Source organism: Drosophila teissieri, chromosome 3L, assembly GCF_016746235.2.
Source record: "Drosophila teissieri strain GT53w chromosome 3L, Prin_Dtei_1.1, whole genome shotgun sequence".
NCBI lineage: Eukaryota > Metazoa > Arthropoda > Insecta > Diptera > Drosophilidae > Drosophila > Drosophila teissieri.
In genome coordinates, this window is record NC_053031.1 from 6498867 (window position 1) to 6522614 (window position 23748).

At 44.7% G+C, this 23748-nt stretch overlaps 5 protein-coding genes across 7 annotated transcripts; 2 read left to right on the top strand and 3 right to left on the bottom strand.

Annotated features, from left to right (window-relative positions):
• The first annotated feature begins 11672 nt into the window (after nucleotides 1–11672).
• LOC122617781 lies at nucleotides 11673–15804 on the top strand. The gene is made up of 2 exons (XM_043793767.1): nucleotides 11673–11738; nucleotides 14035–15804. Exons 1-2 carry the CDS (start codon nucleotides 11673–11675, stop codon nucleotides 15802–15804), a joined length of 1836 nt encoding a protein of 611 aa, XP_043649702.1.
• A 1120-nt stretch (nucleotides 15805–16924) lies between these two features.
• LOC122617350 (adrenodoxin-like protein 2, mitochondrial) lies at nucleotides 16925–17876 on the bottom strand. Its single transcript, XM_043793186.1, has 2 exons — nucleotides 17612–17876; nucleotides 16925–17526 (listed from the first exon to the last, which is right to left on the bottom strand). The coding sequence occupies exons 1-2, from the start codon at nucleotides 17728–17730 to the stop codon at nucleotides 17187–17189; spliced, it is 459 nt and encodes a 152-aa protein (XP_043649121.1). The 5' UTR covers nucleotides 17731–17876; the 3' UTR covers nucleotides 16925–17186.
• A 273-nt stretch (nucleotides 17877–18149) lies between these two features.
• Nucleotides 18150–19196, top strand: LOC122618385 (transmembrane protein 50A). Its single transcript, XM_043794791.1, has 4 exons — nucleotides 18150–18323; nucleotides 18384–18518; nucleotides 18585–18714; nucleotides 18777–19196. Exons 1-4 carry the CDS (start codon nucleotides 18240–18242, stop codon nucleotides 18884–18886), a joined length of 459 nt encoding a protein of 152 aa, XP_043650726.1. The 5' UTR covers nucleotides 18150–18239; the 3' UTR covers nucleotides 18887–19196.
• Nucleotides 19188–21890, bottom strand: LOC122618380 (chitooligosaccharidolytic beta-N-acetylglucosaminidase). 3 transcript variants are annotated; one of them, XM_043794785.1, is made up of 4 exons: nucleotides 21774–21890; nucleotides 21232–21353; nucleotides 20515–21149; nucleotides 19188–20435 (listed from the first exon to the last, which is right to left on the bottom strand). In XM_043794785.1, exons 2-4 carry the CDS (start codon nucleotides 21306–21308, stop codon nucleotides 19327–19329), a joined length of 1821 nt encoding a protein of 606 aa, XP_043650720.1. In that variant the 5' UTR covers nucleotides 21309–21353; nucleotides 21774–21890; the 3' UTR covers nucleotides 19188–19326. The 3 variants fall into 3 exon arrangements, with proteins under 3 accessions (XP_043650720.1, XP_043650719.1, XP_043650721.1); XM_043794786.1 differs by lacking the exon at nucleotides 21774–21890 and having other exon boundaries at nucleotides 19217–19283; nucleotides 19346–20435; nucleotides 21232–21442; XM_043794784.1 differs by lacking the exon at nucleotides 21774–21890 and having other exon boundaries at nucleotides 21232–21442.
• Nucleotides 21891–22120: 230 nt separating this feature from the next.
• Nucleotides 22121–23467, bottom strand: LOC122618384 (general transcription factor IIE subunit 2). Its single transcript, XM_043794789.1, has 6 exons — nucleotides 23450–23467; nucleotides 23271–23359; nucleotides 23095–23199; nucleotides 22857–23019; nucleotides 22506–22796; nucleotides 22121–22438 (listed from the first exon to the last, which is right to left on the bottom strand). Exons 2-6 carry the CDS (start codon nucleotides 23330–23332, stop codon nucleotides 22181–22183), a joined length of 879 nt encoding a protein of 292 aa, XP_043650724.1. The 5' UTR covers nucleotides 23333–23359; nucleotides 23450–23467; the 3' UTR covers nucleotides 22121–22180.
• Nucleotides 23468–23748: the final 281 nt, after the last annotated feature.

The window sequence follows — 23748 nt, forward strand, 5'->3', positions numbered from 1 at the left end:
GACTATATTGTTTAAGAGGTTATTCGAAACAAAAAATAACTCAATTTGTATATTAATTTTTATATTTTTATATTAGTTAAGCTTACAAATAACTTAACCATAGAAATTATCCCAGTCTACACCCACAAATGCATACTCGGATTTAATTTTATTATGAAATATCTTCCACTTCTCCTGGCATACTTCACTTCAAAGTGAGGCCACTTTCCCCAGAAAGATTGCGTCACGACCGCGTTCTCCAGCCGAAAACCATTGCCTTCCCCAACTTCTCGCGACCTGAACTGAGCCCCAAAATGGGGGCCCAGAAGTTGCTCAATTTTCTAGAAACGAATGTAAGCCCAAAAGAAGCCACGGGATGAGGGCCTGCCCACGTACGAGTGCGTCAGCCGAGACGGATCGCGGTGCAATTAGCATGCCAGACACGTCCCTGACCCAATTCCGAATTGGAAGCGTAACTGCGGGCGATAATGTTACCAGCTCATGTGCCGGTGTCAGAGGATCTACGTCATGGAGCAGCCAGTGAATCACTCCGGGCGTGGAAATCCAAATCCGGGGCGTTGCCGTGCCCTGGCCGAGATCGACTTCAAATGAAATCGAAACCCGAAGGCAAAAGGCGGAACTTTCGATTTCTTTCGATGTCATCGCTTGGGCAGCCAAGATGCGTACCTGTGGATAGATATATATATTTAAATGAAAGTTCATAGCGTACGGCGATTACTTTCTTAGCTTTTGGGATCGGCTTTGGCCAATTGGCGGCCAATCATGTTGTATCTCTCTTGGATTTGGGCATTTCTACTTAATCACTTTTTGGCTTGTGCTCGCTCGTTTCACTTGCCCGCTTTGAATTGGCATTTTTATGCCATTTCATCATCGGAAATTGGTGGAGTGGTCCAAAAAGCCCATCTCTTTTGTGCAAAATCGAGAGTGGCGGACGACAAATTTACTTTTGCGTTTGGCACTTTGGCAAATTGATCAAATTGTTGCTAGCAAATGGGCACAAAGTTGTTTGCTTTTCTTTATTTGCTTGGGTTGTGCAATGGGCAGATGGAATTACTTGCCCCAAAGGCCTTTGAAAATTGGGCTGAAATCATTAAATGAAGTTTGGTGGAAACAACCTTAAACAACACAAAATTGGGACATTTTCCTGGCACGCGTCTTTATTTGTTAAATTAAGTTTCGAATGAAGTTAGGAAAAATGATTAAGTAGCATTTAAAAAATTATAACTGCCATTAAACAATTATGGTTTGGTAATAAATAAGAGATTGTTTTCTGGAAAAGTAGCACAATCATAAATATACCCGTAAATTACCTAGTATTTTTTAATAAAATTCCCCACATGGTGTAGCACTTAATAACAATAGGAAACTTTCTCAAGTTATTCTTACAGCAGCAGTGAATATCAATATGCGTAAACAATGCCTCAAGATGCACAATCAACACATTGTTAGTTGATTTACTTTAAATATATTTACCCTAGAAACAAAAGACTTAGGCAACGAACTTGAAACTGTAAATGACTCAATTAAAATCGAAACATTTTCTATGCGCCTCAGAGAGACAAAAGTTGCCTTTATAATCGAATAAAATTTATTTACGCTTCGCACACACAAAGGTCAATAAAATGAAAATCCACACCACCCATTTCGTACACACCTCGTGGCCCGTTAAGTGTGTGCATTATGTCATTAGGGATTGCATAAGCGGCTGGCGATCATAATTTAATTTTCCAATGCATTGGCCAGAATAACAAGCGTGGCCAAAAAAGCCGTTAGCTGACTCACAGCCGGACGCGAACCCTTTTCGAATAACAATCGAAATTAGGCAATCGTTGAGGTAGCTCGCTCGGTATCCGGTAGGCCACCACCACCGATCTACGTCACCAGTTACCTTGACACCACACAGACGGTGGGCAGAAAAAAACAAAAAGATTGGTTTTATATATATCACTTACTTGAAAACCGCAAGAGAAAGAGAAAAAGGTTGCCAGCAGCGTTAGCAGAAAGCGGCCTGAAATGAAAAGTTGGCCGAAAACTTGTTTTTGGAATACCCGAAAACGGCATATTTTGCATTCGGCGAGGTGCTGCCGAGCAAAAGAGCGAGTCTTCCAATCTTCGTGAGCTCTCTTTGCCGCTTCTCAAGGCATCGGGCGCTCGAGCGGAGCGACAGCTCCAATGGTAAAGGGGTCAAAACTTTCACGCGATATAAAATCTTGGTTAGCGATATGGCCGGGCCGCATTTTCATTTCAACTTTGTGAGCGACGAGTTGTCTCACCAGTCGCGTCCTGTTAGCCACCTTCGCGTCCGCTGCGCGTCCCTTCGTTCCGTGATCGCAGTGCTCGGAATCGAAAATCTATAACGATTGGAATATATTTTGGAAATTTCGAATATACAAACAAGCTACAAAGTCAAGTGAACAACTCGAGACTTGCTCTTGTTTCAAATTGTGCAACGAACACATCCGAATCCTCGATTCCAGTGGAACACCCAACACAAAAAAGCAATCGTGATCCGCCGCTGTGCCATTGACTCCAGCTGAAAGGGATTAACCGAACCCAATGCAAAGGATTTAAACTGACTAAAGGTAAGAAAGTGTGACGAAATTGAAAAATAACTGGGTGGCCAAATGTGTTAACCCAGTTTAGGGATCAATGAACCTAGGTGTCACAGGATAGTGGTATCAAAAGAAAAGCGCACCGAATTAAAGTTGGTGTCATAAATATAGTGCATTGTGATGCTAAGTACAAAGGACATTTATCCCACAATCCTTAAGATGATTCTTTAAAACATACTAGCACAAAAACAAAAGACTTAGGCAACGAACTTGCTGGAAATGTGTTCAGTTAAAGTATTAAGCAAAAACTAAGCTACAAACATATCTTATGACAATTTTTAGTATTCACTTAAATATATTTATATTTTATTCGTAAAATTGAATACTCCTTTCCACTTTCTGTGTAATAATTAATTATTATTAATTAAATGCTTGCTCTAAAGTCGTTAAAAGAGCTATTGTTAAAAAGAAGCCGTTTCTTCACACCTCAAACGAAATTAATGAGCAGCCTTAGCAGTGGGCCACCTAACTGTCTATGGTTTGTCTGCCAGCCATATAAGCATCTGCCCCATTCACATAACTTGTAAAAAAGCCTTCAAACACTCAACCCACAGTTCCATTTGCTTACAAAAGCGTTGCAATCACTTGCCGAAAGAGAGAATACCAGTAAATGTTTGTTATTTTCGTTGAAAAAAGCAAATGAGTGCAGAAGAAAGCCAAAAACATGCGGCCACTTTCGTCGACGTGCATTATGCGGAAATATAACTATTATTAACAATAGTTGGGGAGCTGCTGAGGCGTGAAGCGGATAAAACTGATGTGGAACCCTTGGCTCATTAAGCTTAATTTGGATTTGCATACTCATAGCTTCGAATTGGCCAAAGAAAGAAGCCAGCCAGCCACCCACCACCCACTACCCAACCACCCACTTGAAACGAGATTCGAGTGGTTCGGTGGTGCAGTAGCCGGCACTCGTTCTGTGTGTCTCATGTTGCTGATTTTTCTGCTGGTGAAATTTCATCGCGTTTCGCGCGAATGAAAGTCTGAAATTATCTTGTGCCGCTTCTCATTCGCAGTTGTGGCTTCTTCTTCTGCTTCTGCTGCAGTTGCAGTTGCAGTCGCTGAGTTTTCCATACACACATGTATCGCAGCTTCTCTGTTGATTAATATTGCGAATTGCTTTGTTCAAAAACTGCTCCACTTTGGGCCGCCGCACATGAAAACAATTTCGCTGGGTACGCTCTATCTTGAATAAAAAAACACCACGATGGTTACCAGCAGATATACTTTTTGTATCTGTATCTATGTAACAAAGTATCTGAGCCAGAGTATCTCGGGATCTCTTAGCACGCGCGCTCTTGGCCAACTGGGTTGCATTGCTCATACGCCGTGTGGGCCACTGCCTGTCAATGCTGCCCAAACATAGCGCCTGGCAATACTTTTAATTGATTCCACACAGACAGACGCCGCAGACGCAGACATTCTCATAGTGAAAGAAGCTGCACCACTTGCTGCAATAATTACTGGTTTCTCGCTCTCGACTGCGGCTCCATCTCCACCATCAGCGGAATCTCTGAAAACCCCGGGCAACTGGCTCTGGGACTTGGCGACAATTTCAAATTAACGGCAATTGTCTCGCCGCCTTGTGCAATTTTCACGCAGTTTTTCATGGCAGCGTGAAAATGTCAAACAACAACGGGCTAGAAAGAAAATAGAAAAGCGACCGAACTTTCATTGGCAGCTCCAGGAGTTGTGAAAACGCGATTTTCATTAGCTGCCAAGAGAAAAGAATGAAATAGAATTCGAGAGAAAAATGTAACGGTAGTTGTAAAAATAAAAGTTACAATTAATGATTTCAAAGTCAAAACATATTCCAGTAAAAAAATCAAAAGCTTTCAAAATATTAACATTATTCACAAGATTTACGATTTCTTTATTAAAGCCTTCACTTAACTTCAATCCACTTTTAATGATACCGCCGAGTGAATTTCTCATATCTCATTGCATATGTTATTCTCAAGAAATAATTCAATTCACTTCCATTTCTTTCGGTTTCTTTCCTTTTCACTTGGTTAACTCTGTTAACCCTCTAAATCGCGGCAGTCAGCTCAGCGTTTTTCGGCTTGTTGACCACAAAATCTCATTTGGCACCGTCCGCTGCACGTCATTGCCCATTTCAAGTTGCACCCAAAGCTCTTCATTAGACGCAATCAAAGTTGATTTGAAATTATCATGGAAATCATGGAAAATCAGTCAAATCAATGCCCGCCCATAGATCCATTCGTATTTCGTTTTCCTCTAATTTTTTTTCTGATTGAGCTGCGCATTAACTCAACGAGAGTCACTCCAAAAAGCGAGCAGCTTAAACGAAACATCTCAAGTAACGTATAGTATGGTGTATGGTATACAGCAACTGCATGTGGGGCAGAGCGGTGTGCTGAAAAGAAATGAAAACCACTTTCTTTGCATGCATGCCACAAAGTACGAGTACGCCAACACCACACCACTACACCAGCAAGCGGAGCCACAGAGTCGAGCAATTTGCTTGCACCACTGCGATCTGCAAGTTGCAAGTGGTGCGGTGGTGGTGGCTCAGTGGTGCGGCGGGCAGGCAAGCGGAACAGGCCGCTCCGTGGCGACAGCCGCCGCAGCCCGAAATTGGGTCACTAATTATTTCAGAGCAAAATGCAACCGGCTTGGGCTTCGCCAACTTCGTTGGATCTGTTTCTGCACGGAGCAAAAAACGATGATGTTATCTTAAGTATAAATGTATGTGTCAGTGAAAATTCTTAAAACTGGTCAAATTATAATTTTTATACATTTTTTTGAGAGAACTTTTTGGTATAAAATGTTCTTTTACTTTAAATTAGGAAAAACATTACATTGCATTACACTTGCCGTTTCTGGAAGTGCACGAAACGCTCAGTGGCACTGCAACTTCGGTTTCGAGTTGGCTTCGGCCAACGATGCGTTGCAAGTTGCAACTTGAGGATATGCCTGCAGCTCACCCCCTTTCTTCTGCCCCTTTCTCCGCTGATCACCTTGTCGCTTTTTTCTTGCTTTCTTTCACCCGCCGTCTTCTTTCACCTCCATCGTTCTTTCACCGATCGGCGCTGAACTGGACCGGACAACTTGGGCAGAAAGTGCAAGCCCTTGAGTTTTTACTTTCGTTGGGCCGGCAATGGCAATAGCGGCAACCGGTTCTGCCCATTCAATGGCATCCGATTGCGATCCGATCCCCCCTTTTGCAATTGGAGTCGTTTTTTAGCGGATTTCGCGTTTACCGTTAAAAGAAATGGAAAGTAAAAATGGCAACAGCAACAAAAGGAGCCCGAAATGGGCAGGAGAATATGGGGTTTTGTGAATTATGTTAATTGTCTTGTTTCCTTTTATCTGCATCTGCATCTCTGATCCTGGCTAACGGCATTCCACTAATGATCAGCGAGGGGTTACTTGCCACAACTTTTGGGCAGTTAACGGAAACAGTTAGCAGGTAACGGGAATTCGTAACTTTTTCGGACTTTTTTCTTTTTGGAAAAAGTTATGGTTCACTGCAAACTGGGGGAAATTATACAAACAAAATAATTAATTGCATATCATCACGAAGTTGAGCAACTTTAAAAGTTTTTTGGTAACAGTAAAGCTTTCAAGTCTTACAATAATTATACAAATGAGAAACAGTATTTAAGCTCCTGCACCGTTTATCTGAAAAATAGCTAAACGCGGATAATAATTGCTTGCGAAAAATGCCATTTACATTGGTATTTTTTTTTGCTTCCTTTTGCCATGATTGCAATTTCCTCTCAATTAGCATATTTCACACCCCTTATATCGCATACCCGCATATGTTTTCCCTGGCCTTCAACCCGCAGTGTGTCAGATGAGTATGCAAATTGCTCGCGAGGCCCATTTCTAAAATTCACTTTCCCTATTTTGCGATAAATTGCGTTATCATATTTGTACGCACATGCGCGGCGCGGCAAGGCAATTTCCCAACAGCAGCGACCAAGTGAATGGAATGCCGTCGAAGTTGCGGCTGCCACAATTTACTTTCATTTGCCACTCAGACAGCACCTGAGGCAAAGCCTGCGGGCGCCTTCGCCTTATCTCATTGCTTAATTGTCGCCTTGTCGCCAAAGTGGAGCATAGAAAATTAATTGTTTGCTCCATTTTACATAATGTCCGGGCTGTGGGGCTCTTCCTATCGCCTGCGCGGTCTTAAGTTGCGAAAAACTGCGGGCTCCTCCTATATGGTTGCAAGTTCGTTGCTTAAGTCTTTTGTTTTTTTTTTTGTCACGTTTGTTGTCTAAGTATTTTGTATTTAAGGAAGTTCGTTGCCTAAGTCTATTGTATTTAAGGAAGGTTGTTGTCTAAGTATTTTGTAATTGAGGAAGTTTGTTGCCTAAGTCTTTTGTATTATGACCAGTTCAATTCAAAAGTCAATTTGCTACTTTTTCCTTATAAAATTGCACATGCCTTGCAAAATATTCGTAAACCTTTAAATTTCGTAAGAAAAATACACTCCAAAATTATCAGTAACGACCCACCGATTACCGAATTTGTAAGCCCCATTAAACGTATGACCAAGCAGGCCAAACTGATATAATCATGAAATTAAATTTACGAACCACTAACTGAAACAGTTACCGATGCAAATTAAAAAGCTATAGGAAGGAAATCAAATTAGTGGGGAAACATATATGGGCATTTCATCAGCGAAGGTCTCTTTCAACATTCGAGCACGCTTCAGAGCTAATCGGTTTACCCTGTGTTGCCATCTGTTTATCTGCAAGAAAGAAGTTACTTAATAACCATAAAAAAAGACAGTTAACTGAGGCACTCACACAAACACACACAGACACACATACTCGAGTGAACGAAAGTAAATTGCCCTCTTACAAGAAAAACCCTCGGCGGCTGTTAACATTTTTGCGCTTTTTGTGCCCCACTCCTTCTCCATTGTTGCTGCTCGCTGGCGGTGCGAACAAATTTCACTTTCACAGCATCCGAGGCTCGTGATATCGACATGTGTAGTTAATTACACTTTCACAGCATCCGAGGCTCGTGATATCGACATGTGTAGTTAATTACGCATGATCCGCTGGTGGATCGAAGGGGGTTATCTGGAAGCTGGGGGCCGACTTCAATTTCTATGCCACTGTGGCAAATAATATCGATCGTTTACGGCGGCCACAAAAGCCGCGCCAGCCACAAATGACATTAAATTGAGTGGAAACGCTGGTCGTACCGTTACAATTTCGAAATGCTGCACTGCAAGAAGCGCGTTATGAAATGAAATATCTTTAATAACGCCATTTGGGCAAATGCCATTTGTGTGACAGAGGCCTCCAGTTTAGCTTTTCATTAATGTTCATACATGTTTGACTATTGCCACTTAAATGGTAATGGTTATGGTAAAACAAACCATTTTGCATGCACAAAACTGCTGTAAAATTTAAAAGTGAGTGCTATCTTTAAATTTATTACATTCACTCAAGCACGCTTGCTCTTTAGATCTGATCACTTAAATCAGGTTTATATGAGCTCGTTTCATATTTTTAATCAAATAATCTTAACGTGACACGTTACTATGTCAATAAATTCTATGAAAGCATTTAATAATTAAAGCAAGCTTACAAAAAATGTAGAAACTAGGACCGAATATAATTGTTTTCGGTGTATTAAAAGTAGTTCCACAGCATCTGCAATAGTGAAACTTTTACCGAGCAACAACCGCCTCTTGGAATCGATCGACAAACAACGAAACACATTCCAACGCATAAAACTCCAAACTCCATTCCAAGTTCTGTTTTGTTAACCAAAGAAGTGTTTGCGGTGGCGACCGCACCTCTGTCATCTATTAGGCGTTTTTTTTTAGGAAGCCCCCATTCATCTGGGATCACCATCTCCAGACATCAGCGATCCCATGTCCATGTCAAGAGCAGCAAATTTGTCAGCTACTCAATTAAGCAAATATCCGAGACGTATATGAAGACATATGGAAACGTATTTATATGCGCCTTACGCCACGGGGCTGCAAAATGCCAAAGATGAATGAAAACGAAAAAGAAGTGAGTTTTAGTTTCGACGGGGGATTTGTGAAAGCGTTCAATTAAATTAATGGACTGCAAGCAGCCGTTTTGGCAAATGCCAAAACCAAAAAATAAATGCAGCGAGTGCTGATAAATAATTACTCGGCCATGGCATTAAATGCAATTTCGTTTTCTTTTAATTGACAACCGATGTCAATGAATGAGCGTCTCTGGATATGTGTTCCTTATAAGGCAATTTTTGGAGATGAAAATGGTACACCGAACCAATGAGAGTTATTATCGAATTAGACCAGTCCGTGGGGCTGAAATGTGTGAAAAGTGCCTTACAATTAGAGAAATTACAGTGCCAGCTTGGCTTTTGTTTGCCTTCGATTCGCAGGAAATGTCGTGTGCTAATGCCGGCTATCCAAATCGAGTCCTGGGGACACACGACCATTGAGATGTCCGATTCGTATCGATATCCGGCTCAGGGGGAGACCCCGAAATGTAAGCCACGTAAATTACCGAGAATTAGAACGATCCAACCGCGAGTTATGTGAGTGCACCACTGGTGGTTCACCTAGTTTGCCATGGACCAGTGGCCAGTTGCCACAGACCATGCACCATGCACCATATTGTTTATATAGCGTCACGCATTGTCATTCAATCAATCGGCGGAGTGGAGACATCGCCACCAGTCGTCAGTCAGCCAGTTTTCGTTGCATTTTCACTTGCCAGCGCTTTTCACATGATTTAATGCGCCGATACTGTAAATATATGACTGCCGGCAGAGAGAAATGAAAAATGCTGAATCCAGATCGTAGGCTAATTAGCTGAAAACAAAAGTCCCCAGTTGCACCTTTCGCCCGCGATATGTGAGCAAATAACTTTATAGTGTTAATTAAAGCGGGAAACAAAACAAGAGAAAAATACATATGTATATATATGCCCTTATATGCGGCATCTGTAAGAAGCGGGCTCGCGGAGTCAGAAAAAATAAAGAAGAAGGCGGTGAAAAACTTTCACTTGCCAAACAGCCACAATAAACAATTCCATTTGGCAGTTACACATAACAGCAGCAGCAACAATGAGCTTTAAACAAGCTCCATCAGCTGCTGAAAAAGAAAGATTTGTTGGCTTCTTTGGTGGCGATTGAAGTGGCTTGATAAGAAATTTCGGTTGGGGTGCCAGCAATTAGCCAGGTACAAAATTAGGAAATCCAACAGAGTTTCGCCGCCTTTTGCTAATTGCCAAAGATTTCTAGTTTTATATGCAAATTTGTGGCCATTTCCTAGGGAAGAAAGTGGCCGAAAAAATCAAATTCAAAATACCTAGTGAAATAAATGGGTAAAGCGCCGTTAAATGGCAAGCGCACTTTAACGAGCAAAATATTTGAGAGTTTGTTTGCTGTTTCGAGTTTTACGATGTTTCCTGCCAGTAAAAATTACACTAATTATGATCAGCACTGACCTTTCCCATTTCTTGAGTATAGCTCTTGAACTTAGTTTTTATGGGAGAAATTAAAAAACCATCTATCATTTATTACAATCTTTCTAATAGTCTCAATACGTCTTTATGTTTATTTATGAGAAATATATTCTGTACTATCAGTTGGACAACTATACTAATAGTTATGTTATAATATCATAAAATGAGTGTTGGAATAGTTTGGCAGGTAGTAACCTATTTTGTATATTTCCTAGAAAGATAGGCAGTTATTTGAAATTAGAAACCCATGATTGCATAATCCAATCACCTGAAGGGTGAACCCCCCAACCACCGTCATGCCCGCCCCTTTGGCCAAAAACAATTGTCAGCCAGTTTAGTGGCATCCGTTACTGTTTCAGTGGGTTAATGGTACACTTGCTCAACGCCAACAAGCCGGTTTTCAGCGGCTGTTCGGCGGACTTTATGGCCGCCGCTTGTTAAAAACCCATTTACATGTGTTGTTTTTGGGGAATAAGACCTGGGCACCCAACACCGTACACAGCAACGTGTGTAAAAGTAAAACCTAAGACTGCAAGTTACAGCCAAAAACAAAACTAAGATATAAAAACAAAGACATTGCAAGCAAAAGAAGCGCGAGAGCAAGTGAAATGCGTTCGAGGCAGAGCAGCCGCTTACTTTTCCATAGCTCCGGCGGCTGTGTGAAAGCTGTCAGTCTTCGGTCTTGCAGTCTCTCGGTCTTCAGTCTTCCAGTCTTCAGTCTTTATCGGCACTCGAACGCAGGCGCACCGTCGGCATCGCATTCGGACTCGGATTCGGCATCGTTAGAGTCGACAAAAAAAACAGTACAACAACTGAGCTCTGTTAGCCAGGCCAAGACGGTATCGGGCCACTGTTAAGCCGATGGCCAAGTCATGCTAGAGTGCGACTGTTAAACGTAAGGAAAACAGTCGAAAATTAATGGATGGTCGTAAAGTGCAGCCACTGTGTGGAAAACCAGACGCTGCGTTGGCGTTTTGGACTCGGATTCGTATGTTGTAGTCGGATTCGGATTGAAAGAAGCCAAAAAACGCTAGCGGAGTACTGTTATAGTGAAAATAGAAAGTGGTTCCTGTTTGGTGCGCGCGAGTTTTCATTTGCTTTACATCAAATGCAGTTTTCTTTCTCAGCGCGCGTATCAACTGACACCATAAGCCTGCAAACGGGCAATTGTGGCTATTAATTTGGCCACTTAATGACGGCCATAAAGTCGCATGCGTATCTATATATCTGTATATATGTTCATATGACTGACCGCCCGAACGGGGTGATTTGGCTTGAGCATTATGCATAAGTGAGATAAGCTGCGTGGTTCGATAACAGTGTTTTCTAACGGCCTTACAGCTCGTGCTAAATAACAGCGCCTTTACAACTGGCCTCAAAAATATACATATGTATGCAAATCGGCCGCATTGTTTACCCTTGTTCCCCTTTCTTTTCTTGCAGACGCCACACCAAAAATCAAGAAGCAGAGAAGAAAGCCGCAGCGCGAGGCCGAGTAGCGAAATCCAAAAATCCACATTTTTGGTTTCCAGGGCGTCAATTTGGAATTTCAATTTCGAGCCAAACACACACTCACACACACACATAGAACCAGATCAAAATGGGACACCTGACGCGACGCAGCAGCCTAATGGCCATAGTCCTGTGCCTGGTACTCAACACAAAGGTGAGTCAGTGGGTGGAATACCCTATAGATGTCGTATAGCTCCATAAGATCCACACATCTGAAAGTGCTGGGCATCATTTCGATGCGATGAGGCGTCGTACAGTTAGGAGATCTCTGCGCTGTGGCCCACTTTGGAGCAGCTCATTTCGTATGCAGACCCAACCTGTAGCGGATCTCTTCACTTTCGACTCAAAGATAGACTACCGTTCGATCAATAGCGATTCGAATGCAAATCACTGCGAGTGCCTATTGACGGATTGAGTTGGCTGGCATCTTAAGTTGGAAGTTGGGAGGTTGGGAGGTTGGGTAGTCAGAAGACTATGCACATAGCGGATTGCTGGCAGATCAATATCAATATCGAATCGAGAGAGTTGGCTGGTCGAGGAATGACTGGTGGAAAATGTAGCAACTAAACGGCACTTTGCTAATCATTGCAATTAGAGTTGGAAAATTAGCTGAGAGAGAGAGAAAAACACAGAGAAAACTCTGAGTAGAAGCTAATGGAAGAGGGTGGAAGCGGGGAAGTACATATATTATGACTAGAATTTATTTTACAGTGGGTGAGTTAACATTGTCTTCAAAGAGAGTTTTAAATCCTACATTGTATCTTGTGGATATAAAACAATGTTATAGTAATTAGCAGTTAATTAAATAGTTAGTTACACAGCTTGAAAATCTGAAATACCTCTAAAATGATGGACTGTCAATCAACTTTAGGAGAGCCATAAATTTGGCGGATTTCTTTGCGGCTGCCGCACGCTTTCGATTGATAAGCATGGCCAAGACAAACTCCTTTCTTCCCCCTCGAAAAGAGGCAGCCTTCAGTGGGCTATTTAAAGCGCATCAATCACTGGAGGCCGATGGAAAACAGAAACACACTCACACAATCAGCGCAGTTTAGCCGATGCAATCACGTCAAGGAAAACTCAAACGCAAACGCAAACGCAAACTGGCCAAAGAAACTGTTGGCCAGTTGGATGGCCAACCAACGAGTGTCCATGTGTCCAAGTATCCAACTAACCAACTGCGTGTCTGGGTGCTGAGGCGGCGAAGAAATTGCAGTTATGCTCTGATTTGTACCAGTTTTGACTTTCTTGTTTGTGGCGCATTAATTCACAGAGATTGCTTTATTATTTATTTATTGTCAGTTTTCTTTCTCCAAAGCGTCGAACGTCGAAAATAAAAAAGAGAGAAGAAAAATTACCAATGCCATCGCCTCGATCCTATGCGGTCCGATCCGATCCAATCGATTGATCGATGTGTTTATATTGATATCTCCATCGCCAAGTGCGTGGAATGTCCAAAAAAGAAAATAGACTCGAGACGTTGTGTTTTTGTTTCTCTACTTTTCCATTAGGTACGTTGCTTCTTTTGTTGGCCAGCTCGTTTTCCTTTGGTCATTTCACTTTCAAAATCATCTCACGACATCTCAGCGCGTGGTCACCAGCCACCGAAAGTAAAAAAGCACAAATATAATAATAAATAAACAAACACAACAGCAACGGCAGCAGCAGCCCACAGAAAAATCCACATCGTCATCGTGCTGGATTTAACTTTCGGTTTTCGTGGGGCCCCCGCCGGACTTTGAGATACATCCGCTTCCCGTGCGCAGCCACAAACCCATGAAATTATCGGCCAGATGCGAAGACCCAGCCCAACCGAAAGAAAGAAAGTGACAAAGCCCTACGGGGGAAGGGGGCGTGGCTCTTTCCCCGTTGTCTTACGCAATAGGTTAAACCCCATTTGAGGTTTTTAGTTTTGTGTTTCGGAAATTTTGGTAAGCGTGCCGCTCTGTCAACCATTTAATTTGGAAATACTCCAGCTGTCGTGTAATTTTCAACGCTTCGCATCGCTTCTTGCCAAATGTCGTCGAGAGTGATTTCGGTGTCTGGCAGAGATTGCGATTGCATAACCCAAATCCAATTATATCACGGAAAAGATAACCCAAGCACACCCGAAACGAGAGCTTTCCGCAATCCTGTGATCTGAGCCATAACCTTAATGCCTAAGTAATCAAAACGTTTATATGGGGCGGAGTGTTTGGAAATCGTTGTGAAAAACAAGAGGAAAACTTTTGAGTTGACACATATCCTAAATGTGCAACACTGCGTATGAGTAATTTACTCTGGTTATGACTTCAAGGCATGTTGCTCATACGCACTGTTGCCGGATTTTCTGCCTAACGAGGGACTTTCTTATATTTATCTAGCTGAATAACTAGTTTTAGTAAATTTATAGAAAATGAACTGGATTGGTTCCGTTTTTTAATGCATTTCCCTTTGCTTTCTTTCCACAGCACCTCTCGGTGCATGGCGATGCCTCGCACATTGAGTCCGCCGCCCTGCCCCTCGAACACAGGGCCGGCTACGGTCCACCGGCGCCCATTTACGGAGCGCCCCAGGGACCACTGAGCACCGGAGCCACCAACGATGTGTCCGAGGAGGCATGGCCCCTCGCCAGCACCAACGACAGTCCGCAGATCAAGCACCTGCAGGTGCAGTGCGAGAAGACCCACATGCGGGTGAACATCGAGTTCGACCGGCCCTTCTACGGCATGATCTTCTCCAAGGGATTCTACAGTGATCCCCACTGTGTGCACCTGAAGCCCGGCACCGGCCACCTGAGCGCCACCTTCGAGATCTTCCTGAACAGCTGCGGCATGACCAGCTCGGCCAACCACAATGCCGCCGGCTATGGAGCGCCCACGCCATCGGGCAGCTATGTGGAGAACACGATCATCATACAGTACGATCCCTATGTGCAGGAGGTGTGGGATCAGGCTAGGAAGCTGCGCTGCACCTGGTACGATTTCTACGAGAAGGCCGTCACCTTCAGGCCATTCCAGGTGGACATGTTGCATGCGGTGACCGCTAACTTTCTGGGCGACAACCTGCAGTGCTGGATGCAAATCCAGGTGGGCAAGGGACCATGGGCCTCCGAGGTATCGGGCATTGTGAAGATCGGACAGACGATGACCATGGTGCTGGCCATCAAGGATGATGAGAACAAATTCGATATGCTGGTGCGCAACTGTGTGGCCCATGACGGCAAGCGGGCTCCCATCCAGCTGGTGGATCAGAATGGCTGCGTTGTCAGGCCGAAGATCATGAGCAAGTTCCAGAAGATCAAGAACTTCGGACCCTCCGCATCGGTGGTTAGCTTCGCCTACTTCCAGGCCTTCAAGTTCCCCGACTCGATGAATGTGCACTTCCAGTGCGTCATCCAGGTGTGCCGCTACAACTGCCCCGAGCCCAAGTGCGGTCCCGGTTTGCCGGGTGGCGAGTACGGTCTGCCCCAGATTGGCGCCAATGGTCTGTCCGAGGAGTACGGTCCCCCAGAGGCCTATGAGCGCAACGATTTCGCCTTGGGCGGCCCCGGAGTTCTGCCACCAGCTGCCTATCCGGATCCACGTCACCCTGCCTCCGATGCCACTGGAGCCTACTCCGAGAACCAACCGGATGTGGTGCCCTCGCCTCAGGCTCAGACCTCGGCGGCCGTGCCCACCGCTGACTCTGGAACCGTTTCCGGACCAGCCAGCTCGCAGTCGCCACAGCCTCAGCCCACTGGCAGCAACGAACTGGGTCTGCCGCCACCACCACTGCCAGGACAGAGCGGTCAGTATAGCACGGTGAAGCGCAAGGATGACCTGAGTGCCGGTGGCAACCTGGTTTCCCTGGGTGGACGACCCCGCTCCGTGGAGGGACTGGACGATCTGCGCGGCGTGCGCCGGCGCAGGGACACCATGGACATTGTGGTGAAGCCACAGAGGATCTACAAGCGGAATGCGCAGGAGATGACCGATGTGAACACCAGCCGGATCATTCAGGTGGTGGCGCCCGGAGACGTGAACTTTGCGCTGAACAGCAATGCCAGCAACGAGACGGTGGTCATCCAGTCGGCCAGGTCCGCGGATGCGGAGACCATCTGCATGTCGGTGCCCAGCTTTGTGGGAGGATTGGTGATGCTGCTGCTCGTCCTGGCCGTCGCCTCTCTAGTCGCCGCCTTCCTCTTCGTCCGCGTGCGCCACTTCGATCGCAAGGGCGCGGGCATGGCCTATGTGAACTAAGGATCTGGAATCGGGCCAGAGGATTCATCACCATCATCAGCGACCGATTGGCGTGAACAGAAAACCAAATCAGTTTTATGTGCACTTCAGAAACACTCATTCCAAACCCATTTCCCATTCTCCATAGGCACCCTATCCTATAACTATTTATTCTTCGGTTATTTATTGAGATCCCAAAATCCACCACTTTCAAATGGTTTCCTACTTTACCACTACGCTCTATCCTTCATATGTTTCCCTAGTTTTAGGCAAAGCGAAATTGAATTGTCAGACTTGTTAAGTTTCAGTTATACCTACGAGGGATTTGAGGCCATCTGATCGGACAGATAAGCCTCGAATGTTACAATATGCAAGTTAATATCGAGAAAATAAAAACAAACGAAGTAAAGAAGCGGCAAAGCATGGAAAAGCAGAAAATCGTTTACAATAAGATAATATAGCAAATGTATATATTAAATTATTTATTTATTACTTTATTTGATAGCTGCGAAATAATAAAAAGTTTACTTTTATTAAGCGCCGAGTGTTTTAATGGCATCTTATAGTACTTACTATCGGGCAAGGGAACCACTGATAAGAAAACGCAAAACAAAGCTAATGCAAACTTTATCAGGGTGATGAAATGTTTGTGTGGGGCTTTGATAACAGCCCTTGTGTTGGCCGTGACTGGAAGTTTTGTTATAAACAATACAAGTTTGGCAGAACGAATGAATGGTCTTAAAAAGAAATATTAAATAAACGCCTATTCATATTGAATTGGCTAAGTAATGATTACCAGTCCTGATTCGTGCAATATTATGAGCCTATGTTTAAAAGTATACTACTCTTTTGGATTCGCCTTTAAAAACTGCATTATCACAATGAACCGAGGAAAATCGTAACTTGTGGCTGTTTATTTGCCGCGCTCAAGTGCGGAATCATGAATACACGGAGAGAAATGTGTCTACAGATAAACCCCTAAAACTAAAAACGGTTTCGAGATATTGAAATGATAGTAATAAATGATTTAAAAAGTACTGATTTACCAATATAAAAGGGAAAATAAAAACACTTATATTAATTGAATATTGATCTCTACGCCAGAAAACACATCCATAGGTTCAATACGAGCAAAAACAAGTACGAAAATACATGTAAATTTATTGCAAACACATATTTACATATTGATCTAATCCCTTTGAGCTTAAACACTTTAAAAACAACAGCGCACGCTAATCCGCATCTGGAATCGGATTTATGCGTGTATCCATTATAGCCGCCTGAGGTTCGTGTCCCTGGGACAATACATACGATATCATTCAAAATTATTGACTACATCTAGGTTGAACTAAAGCGAATTAGCACTCAAAATTGTAACAATTGATAACAGTGGTGGTGTCTATCTACGCGGCACGAGCGTCATTGATGGTGGAGGGCACATGCACTTCCAGGCCCTCCATGTCCTTGGACAGGGTGATTTGGCAGCCCAGTCGCGAGGTGTCTGTCAATTCGTAGGCCAAATCCAGCATGTCCAGCTCCTCATCTCCGGGTTTGTCCGGCAGTTTCTCGAAATCGCTTGTCTTGAAGATCAGGTGGCAGGTGGAGCAGGTCAGGGTGCCCTCGCAAGCACCGAAGCCGTCCAGATCCACATTGTTGTTGACCACCACGTCCAGCAGGGAGTCGCCCACTTTGCCGGACGTCTTGATCTTGTCCCCGTTGGCACGCACGAAGGTTATGTTAACACTGCAATGAGAGATTGGTCAATGTTTACGTTGCTATGGCGATGTGGAGCCACCATTGTAGTGATCATGGGGTGGGGGATACTCACAGATCTTTCGTTTTCAGGGCCAATCCCGCCGAGAAAGTGCGCGTTGCGATCGGCGATCGCAAATTGAGGCTGCGTAGCGCCAATCTGGAGGCAGCTCTGCATGAGTTGATGACTAGCATTCTGGTAGGGATTCCTTAGCAATCTCTTTCTATAACTGACCACACGCACCCACTCGTGTCGCTGCGATCGGTTGTTAAATAATAAAGAAATCAATTAAATTTTGTAAAACGTGAAGTTGCGTGTGACCGTATTGGAGTTTCTGAAAAAGTCGCCGTGCCCTAAACGTACTAAAAATTAACAAGGTATTTCTCACCCAGCTGCATAAACCAATGGTTTTTATTTAATTAGTATTTAATACAAATTTTAAAATTAAACATTTAAATTTTTAAAAAAAACTTTTTAAATATAATAAAACAACAAGTTTTTGTATACAACGTAACTACTTCGTGTGGCGGAAAAAAAAGTTTTGCTCTAGAGGCCCCAGTGTGAACACACAAAATACCGAAACAGGGATGCGATAGACAGTAAAGATAGACAGCCAATATTCACCTGCAGGCAGACAACCCTGTGCGTCAAAACAAGAAGATTTAGGAGTAGATAAATATAATTACGTTTTAAAACCTAAACAATGAGCGTGTTGGACAAAGTTGCGGACTACTTCACAGGCGAGGCGTCCAGGAACAGGAACACCTCCATAATAGCCGGAATTCTGGTAAAGTAACAACCGCAGACAAAGAGCCACCCGCCTGACAGTGCAACTTTTTTTCCATAGTTTTTTGCAGGATGGTGGGTTCTAATCGATGCCATGTCCATCGACCTCAAGCACCAGATAACCACAGGACATGTCTTTATCGGCATCTTCGGCACCATCAGCTTCTGCATGGTGAACGCAGTGAAGGGGGAACATGTAAGGGACAGCACCCACTTATCATTGGGCTTAACAAGTGACTCACTCCTTTTGTTTTGTGCGCAGATTTCGGAGGAGAACTCTTCGGAGTCCGGCGCCAGGATAGCAAAGATCTGGCTGCTTGTGGGCTTCCTAATGGGCTTTGCCTCCATCATTGCCGCTATCTGGGTGATGATCGACGACTTCATCAACAATGGTAAGGATTAAGACAAAATTCATGGATTCCTAAGCTGAATTGCACCCACTAATCGTTTTCAGAAAAGAAGGAAGGCTGGTTTGGTGTGGCTCTGCTGATGCAGAACGTTTTCATCCTGTTCGCCAGTTTGATCTACAAGTTTGGACGCAACGAGGAAGAGTGGAATGAGTAGAGCTTCCATCCAAAATATTGCACACGGGAACGCTGCTTTTAGTATCTAGACTCATACGTACATATTCAGGAGTCCAAGGAGTTTATGCTTGAGGCCGAGGACACCATCACCCGCAAAGCCTCACCCCATTTTAAAGCATAAAGTGTACATCTCTGTTTCTGTTCAGATTCGTAAGAATCGTTGAAGGTGTAAGGATTTCCCCTTATTACTTCCGATTGTGTCACTTTGAGTCGGAATAGGGCGCAGAGCAGGGCCAATAATCTCATTTATATTTAACATAATAAACGACAAGTCACTTGCGTAAGGCCACCTTTGTGCTGTGCTTTATTTTCAGGCAGAGAGCGTTGTGAGTAGCAACAAGACAATCAACCCATACCGCCCGCCGCCCCGACTACATCTACAAGGATAGCGACCGTTAAGAGGAAAGGTTTAATAGCTTGTCAAACTTGTGCATCGTACGCGTCAATTGGACACTCGTGCTCGTTTTGCAAGCACCACTGCGGTTGCATGGCCTCCGCACCCAGACCGTTGTCCACCAGTCGCTGGCGATGGAGCAGCAGACGTGACTCGGCCTGGCGCCAACCCTCGCCAGGATTTGACCACAGTCGTTCGGCCAAGGCACTGGCCCTGGGCCAAAAGCGGTTATCCAGGGTGTGCTCGTCGATCTGCTCCGACCAAATGGCTCCTTCCGCTCCCAAGACATGATGCTCGTAGTCGCCGGCAATGGATTTCAAACTGTTGTCGTACACCTTCTGCCAGCCAATGTAGGGGGAGCACCAATTGTTGCCATCTGTCACCCAGCCAGCTCCGCCGCAGTCCAAGTACAGAGCATCGTAGTTGGACACAATGATCTTGTAGCCACGCTCAAGAATCTTCTTTACCTTGGGATCTGCACCAGTGGTCCAGATCTGAATGATGTAACGCTCTGGGTTCAGATACTCGTCAATGAAGGGCTCCTCGGTGAGTCCACTAGTCCACAGAATGATGGGCGTGTGCGTACCATTGGCCACCTTGTCCACGCGACCGAGAGCCTCTGTTTGGAAGTGTCCCCATAAGCGCATAAAGTCGGCGGTCTCCAGGCCCCATTTCTGCTTCTTCATCCACTTCTGGATGGGCCGGCTGCTATTCCAACAGCTGGTGGACACTTCATCGCCGCCCATGTGGAAGACATCCGGGTTGAACTGATCGAACATGGTGCCGTAAATGTCCTCCAGCACATCGTACATTTCGTTCACAGTGGGATCGAGTTGGCCACATGGTGGCTCCACGCAGAATGACTTCCATGGCTGAGCATTGAAGCAGGCGGTCATGTTCTTGTGCTGCCAACCCTCACCCACATGGGCAGGAGCATCGAACTCTGGCATAACACGGATGCCTCGCACTCGGCCGTACTCCACAACCTCGGCCACGTCCCGGCGGGTGTACACCTGGCGTTGGGAATAGGCTCCCAGCTTGTGCAGCTCTGGCCGCTTCTTCACCTCCAGTGGGAAGCTGTGCGAGTCCGTGATGTGCCAGTGGAAGGTGTTCAGTTTGACCAAGGCCATGCCCTCTAAGGATGAAATAGGATACTCATTAAGTCAATGGAAAATATACCCCTCCTCTGCCTTTTCTCTGAACCAATGCCTTACCCAAAGTCCTCTTGATGGACTTCACAGAGTAGTAGTTACGAGAGGTGTCCAGAAGCAATCCACGCCACTTGTACACCGGAGCATCGGTGATGGTGGCATTGGCAGTCACCTGAACCTCGCGGCGTATGTCATCGTAGACAATCAACTGGGCCAGGGTCTCCAGACCATGACGGGCTCCGAAAAAGTTGGCCGCGGTAATGTTGGCCAGCACATGACCCGAAGCATCCGTATCAATGTCCAGGGCATAGCTCTCGTCCGTTTCCAGAGTGAGTCTGGCCGGAGTCGGCTCATCCGGAGTATTGATGTTCACAGACAAACGGTAGCCACCTCGTGCGAGAACCTTGCGATCTGGTATCTGGGCGTTCAGCATGTCCATGAAGCGGTCTTCAGCAGCTCGCCAGAGCTTCTGTTGGCGGGCCGTTCCATTGACATTGAAGTCGATAAAGGAGATGTCCACCTGGCGCATCAACGTGTCCAGACGCACAGTACCCGTGGGCTTGGGCCACAGGGTGCCGATGGAGCTGCCGCAGAAGAGCCGGCACACGGGCAGACTGATGGCCTTGGCGTAGTTCTCCTCGCTGAGCTCCACCTTCTGGCAGAAGCCACTGCGGCACTCGTAGCCGTAAACCAAGTCACTGAATGGGGGCGGGGAAATCAAGGCAAAGAGAAAGTCAGTGACTGATCTAGATTTATAACATACGAGGCTTAATCACTTACTCTGAGCTGTGGGCCGTCAGTTGAGACACCAGGGCCAGGAGCAGGGCCACTCCAAGTGCAGTCCGCGTCCGCTTCATTTCGTCCACCTCAACACAGAAACTCTCAAAGCCAACTGGCGAATGCTTCAGGAATAATAATTAAACAAATTGAGTATTTCAAAACAAGTTTTTGCCACCGAGTAGAGAGCTCATTGTCCGTGCCAAAGCGTCAAGCCAAGTAAACAATGAACCGGATTTCCTACAAGCCCACTTTTAAATACCCTATCTCTTTGATAAAACAAATAAATGGAATAACGATTGTTTGTAAAATGACTGTCACACGCGTCGTATGAGCAATATTTGCTAGATGTAGCTTATATTCAAATTGATTTCTTTTGATAATCTTAATAGATTACAAATGAGTATAGCAACACTCTATTAATAACTAGATTCTTAGAGTGCAACACATAGATTATTTTGTTGATAATAGATAATTTGTTGCTATCAACCCGCACACAAAAAGGATGGTTAACAAAGGCTGCTCACAATAATCCACCGCCGTACCAAAATATAGGTTATTCCAAATCGATTCCAACTGAACTTGGCTGCTGTTCAGTGCAGACTAAAGCTACGGCTTCCCCCTGTTGCCAATTTATCTGCCCACCAGCATCGATTCTGGGCCTCTCGCACGCACACAACCAGACAGGTGTAGAAAGCAATGGGGAATGTCAGGAAAAGATTACATAGTTTTGCTTTTTAATTATCTTTCCCTCTACCGGGCGTCATATTTTTAAGTTCAAAGCCACAGGCAGAACAGCAATCTAGTACTATAAATCTTGAGGATTGAGTTTTCGGCCACAGCGGACTCCCAATTAGATTGCCAGTGGGTAAACAAATTTATAACATCCAGCTTCGAGTGTACTTAATTCCATTGAGAGTTGTTTTTATTTGTATAATCTAATGTATTTATTCTACGTTGGGTTCACACCCTTCAGCGTTAGTGTGTTATCCTCGTAGACTTCCAGAACATCGGCCAAATGTTCGTTGTCTCTGGGTTTCTTGAACTGCCGCTTCTTGTTGGCCGCCTTCTTGCGCTTAGGAACTGGTTTCTTGAGGCCATGGTCCTGCATGGAGCGAATGCCCTGCTTCTCGAGGTACTCGTCGATCTTGGCGTCGTCCATAGCATCAACCGTGGCCGAGCGCCATAGCTTTTGGAACTCGTCGTCCACCTGAAGATAATTGTACGCAATTGACTTTGATTAACTTAGACTTCACAAGTCTGTGTTCATAACCCACCGAAAAATTAGCTGTCCTGTCGTTGTAGAATAAAATCTTCTTTTTGTCAATGGGTCTAATAATGAAAAGGATTTCCGCTGCTCGGTTTTTCAGCACCTTTTCGCAGTGTGGCAGAGATTCCTGGACATCGTCGAGCAAAATGCCGCCCAGGCCCTTCAAATCATGCTGCTTGAGCAGACGCATCAGCGTTTTGCCATCCTTGATCTTGTAGACTGGCTTGAAACTGAACTTGGTGCCACAGGGACTGGCCTCCACCTTGGGATTGTTGTGCAGAGCCTCGCTAGCAAGCCACTAAATTAGAGGAATACTGGTTTAATACCCTGCCAAAACTAAATATGCACTGAAGCTAACATTCTTCACGGATTGCCCAATGTCCAGCTGGTTGGTTTCGTCCAGAATCTCCTCGATGGTCAGTGGATGGTCGTCGCCGTCCTGGTGACGTGTGCGCATGAATTTTACAATTTTGGCCAGCACACCAAAGCGGTACTGCGAACTGCCGGACATCGTCTTGTATCTAAGTATGGATTACAAGAGTTCCACATGGTTAAGACTCATTTCTGGACTTTGCAAAGGCTCTCAAGGAACTCACGTTGTGGCGTCCAGCTTGGGAGCCGTGGGCGGACGCATTTTACGCTTGGAATCATCACTGGACGGAGGGGGAGCTGGTCTATCGGGCTTGGACTTCTTTTCCACGCTGTTTGAAAGAATAACATGTTATTTTCAAGGAATAATCTTTATCAGAGGAGCCACAAGTGCGGTACTCACGTGGGCGTGGCCATCGCCCGCTTTTTGAAGGCCTCGCGTTCGCGAAGCAGTGCTGGATCCATTTCGAATGTGCTTCTTATTATTTAACTCTAAGAAAAATAGCTCTTTACTGCGTGAAATCAACAATTTACAAAATCTAAACAAAATCCAGCACAGCTGTCTGTGGAAGCGGAACTTACCAGGGCTGCGAAACTGTCGTTGTACATGGGTACCATTTCGGAACTGGTTCATTATAAAAACTTTCAAGGAGTCCGTTGGCATTTTTAAACCATTTGTATTATATATATATATAAAAATAACGAGCATTGAATGAATAATCTGTTTAAAGGTTACCCAACAGAAACCTTTTCTAATTTAGACACATTCGTTACTTTTTAATCCGTTTCCAAAGAAAACCATTTTCTGATCCATTTAGTTTTATTTATTTTTGGGCTTATACAGTAAAATATCGTTTTTTTAAATCTAATATATGAAAAGA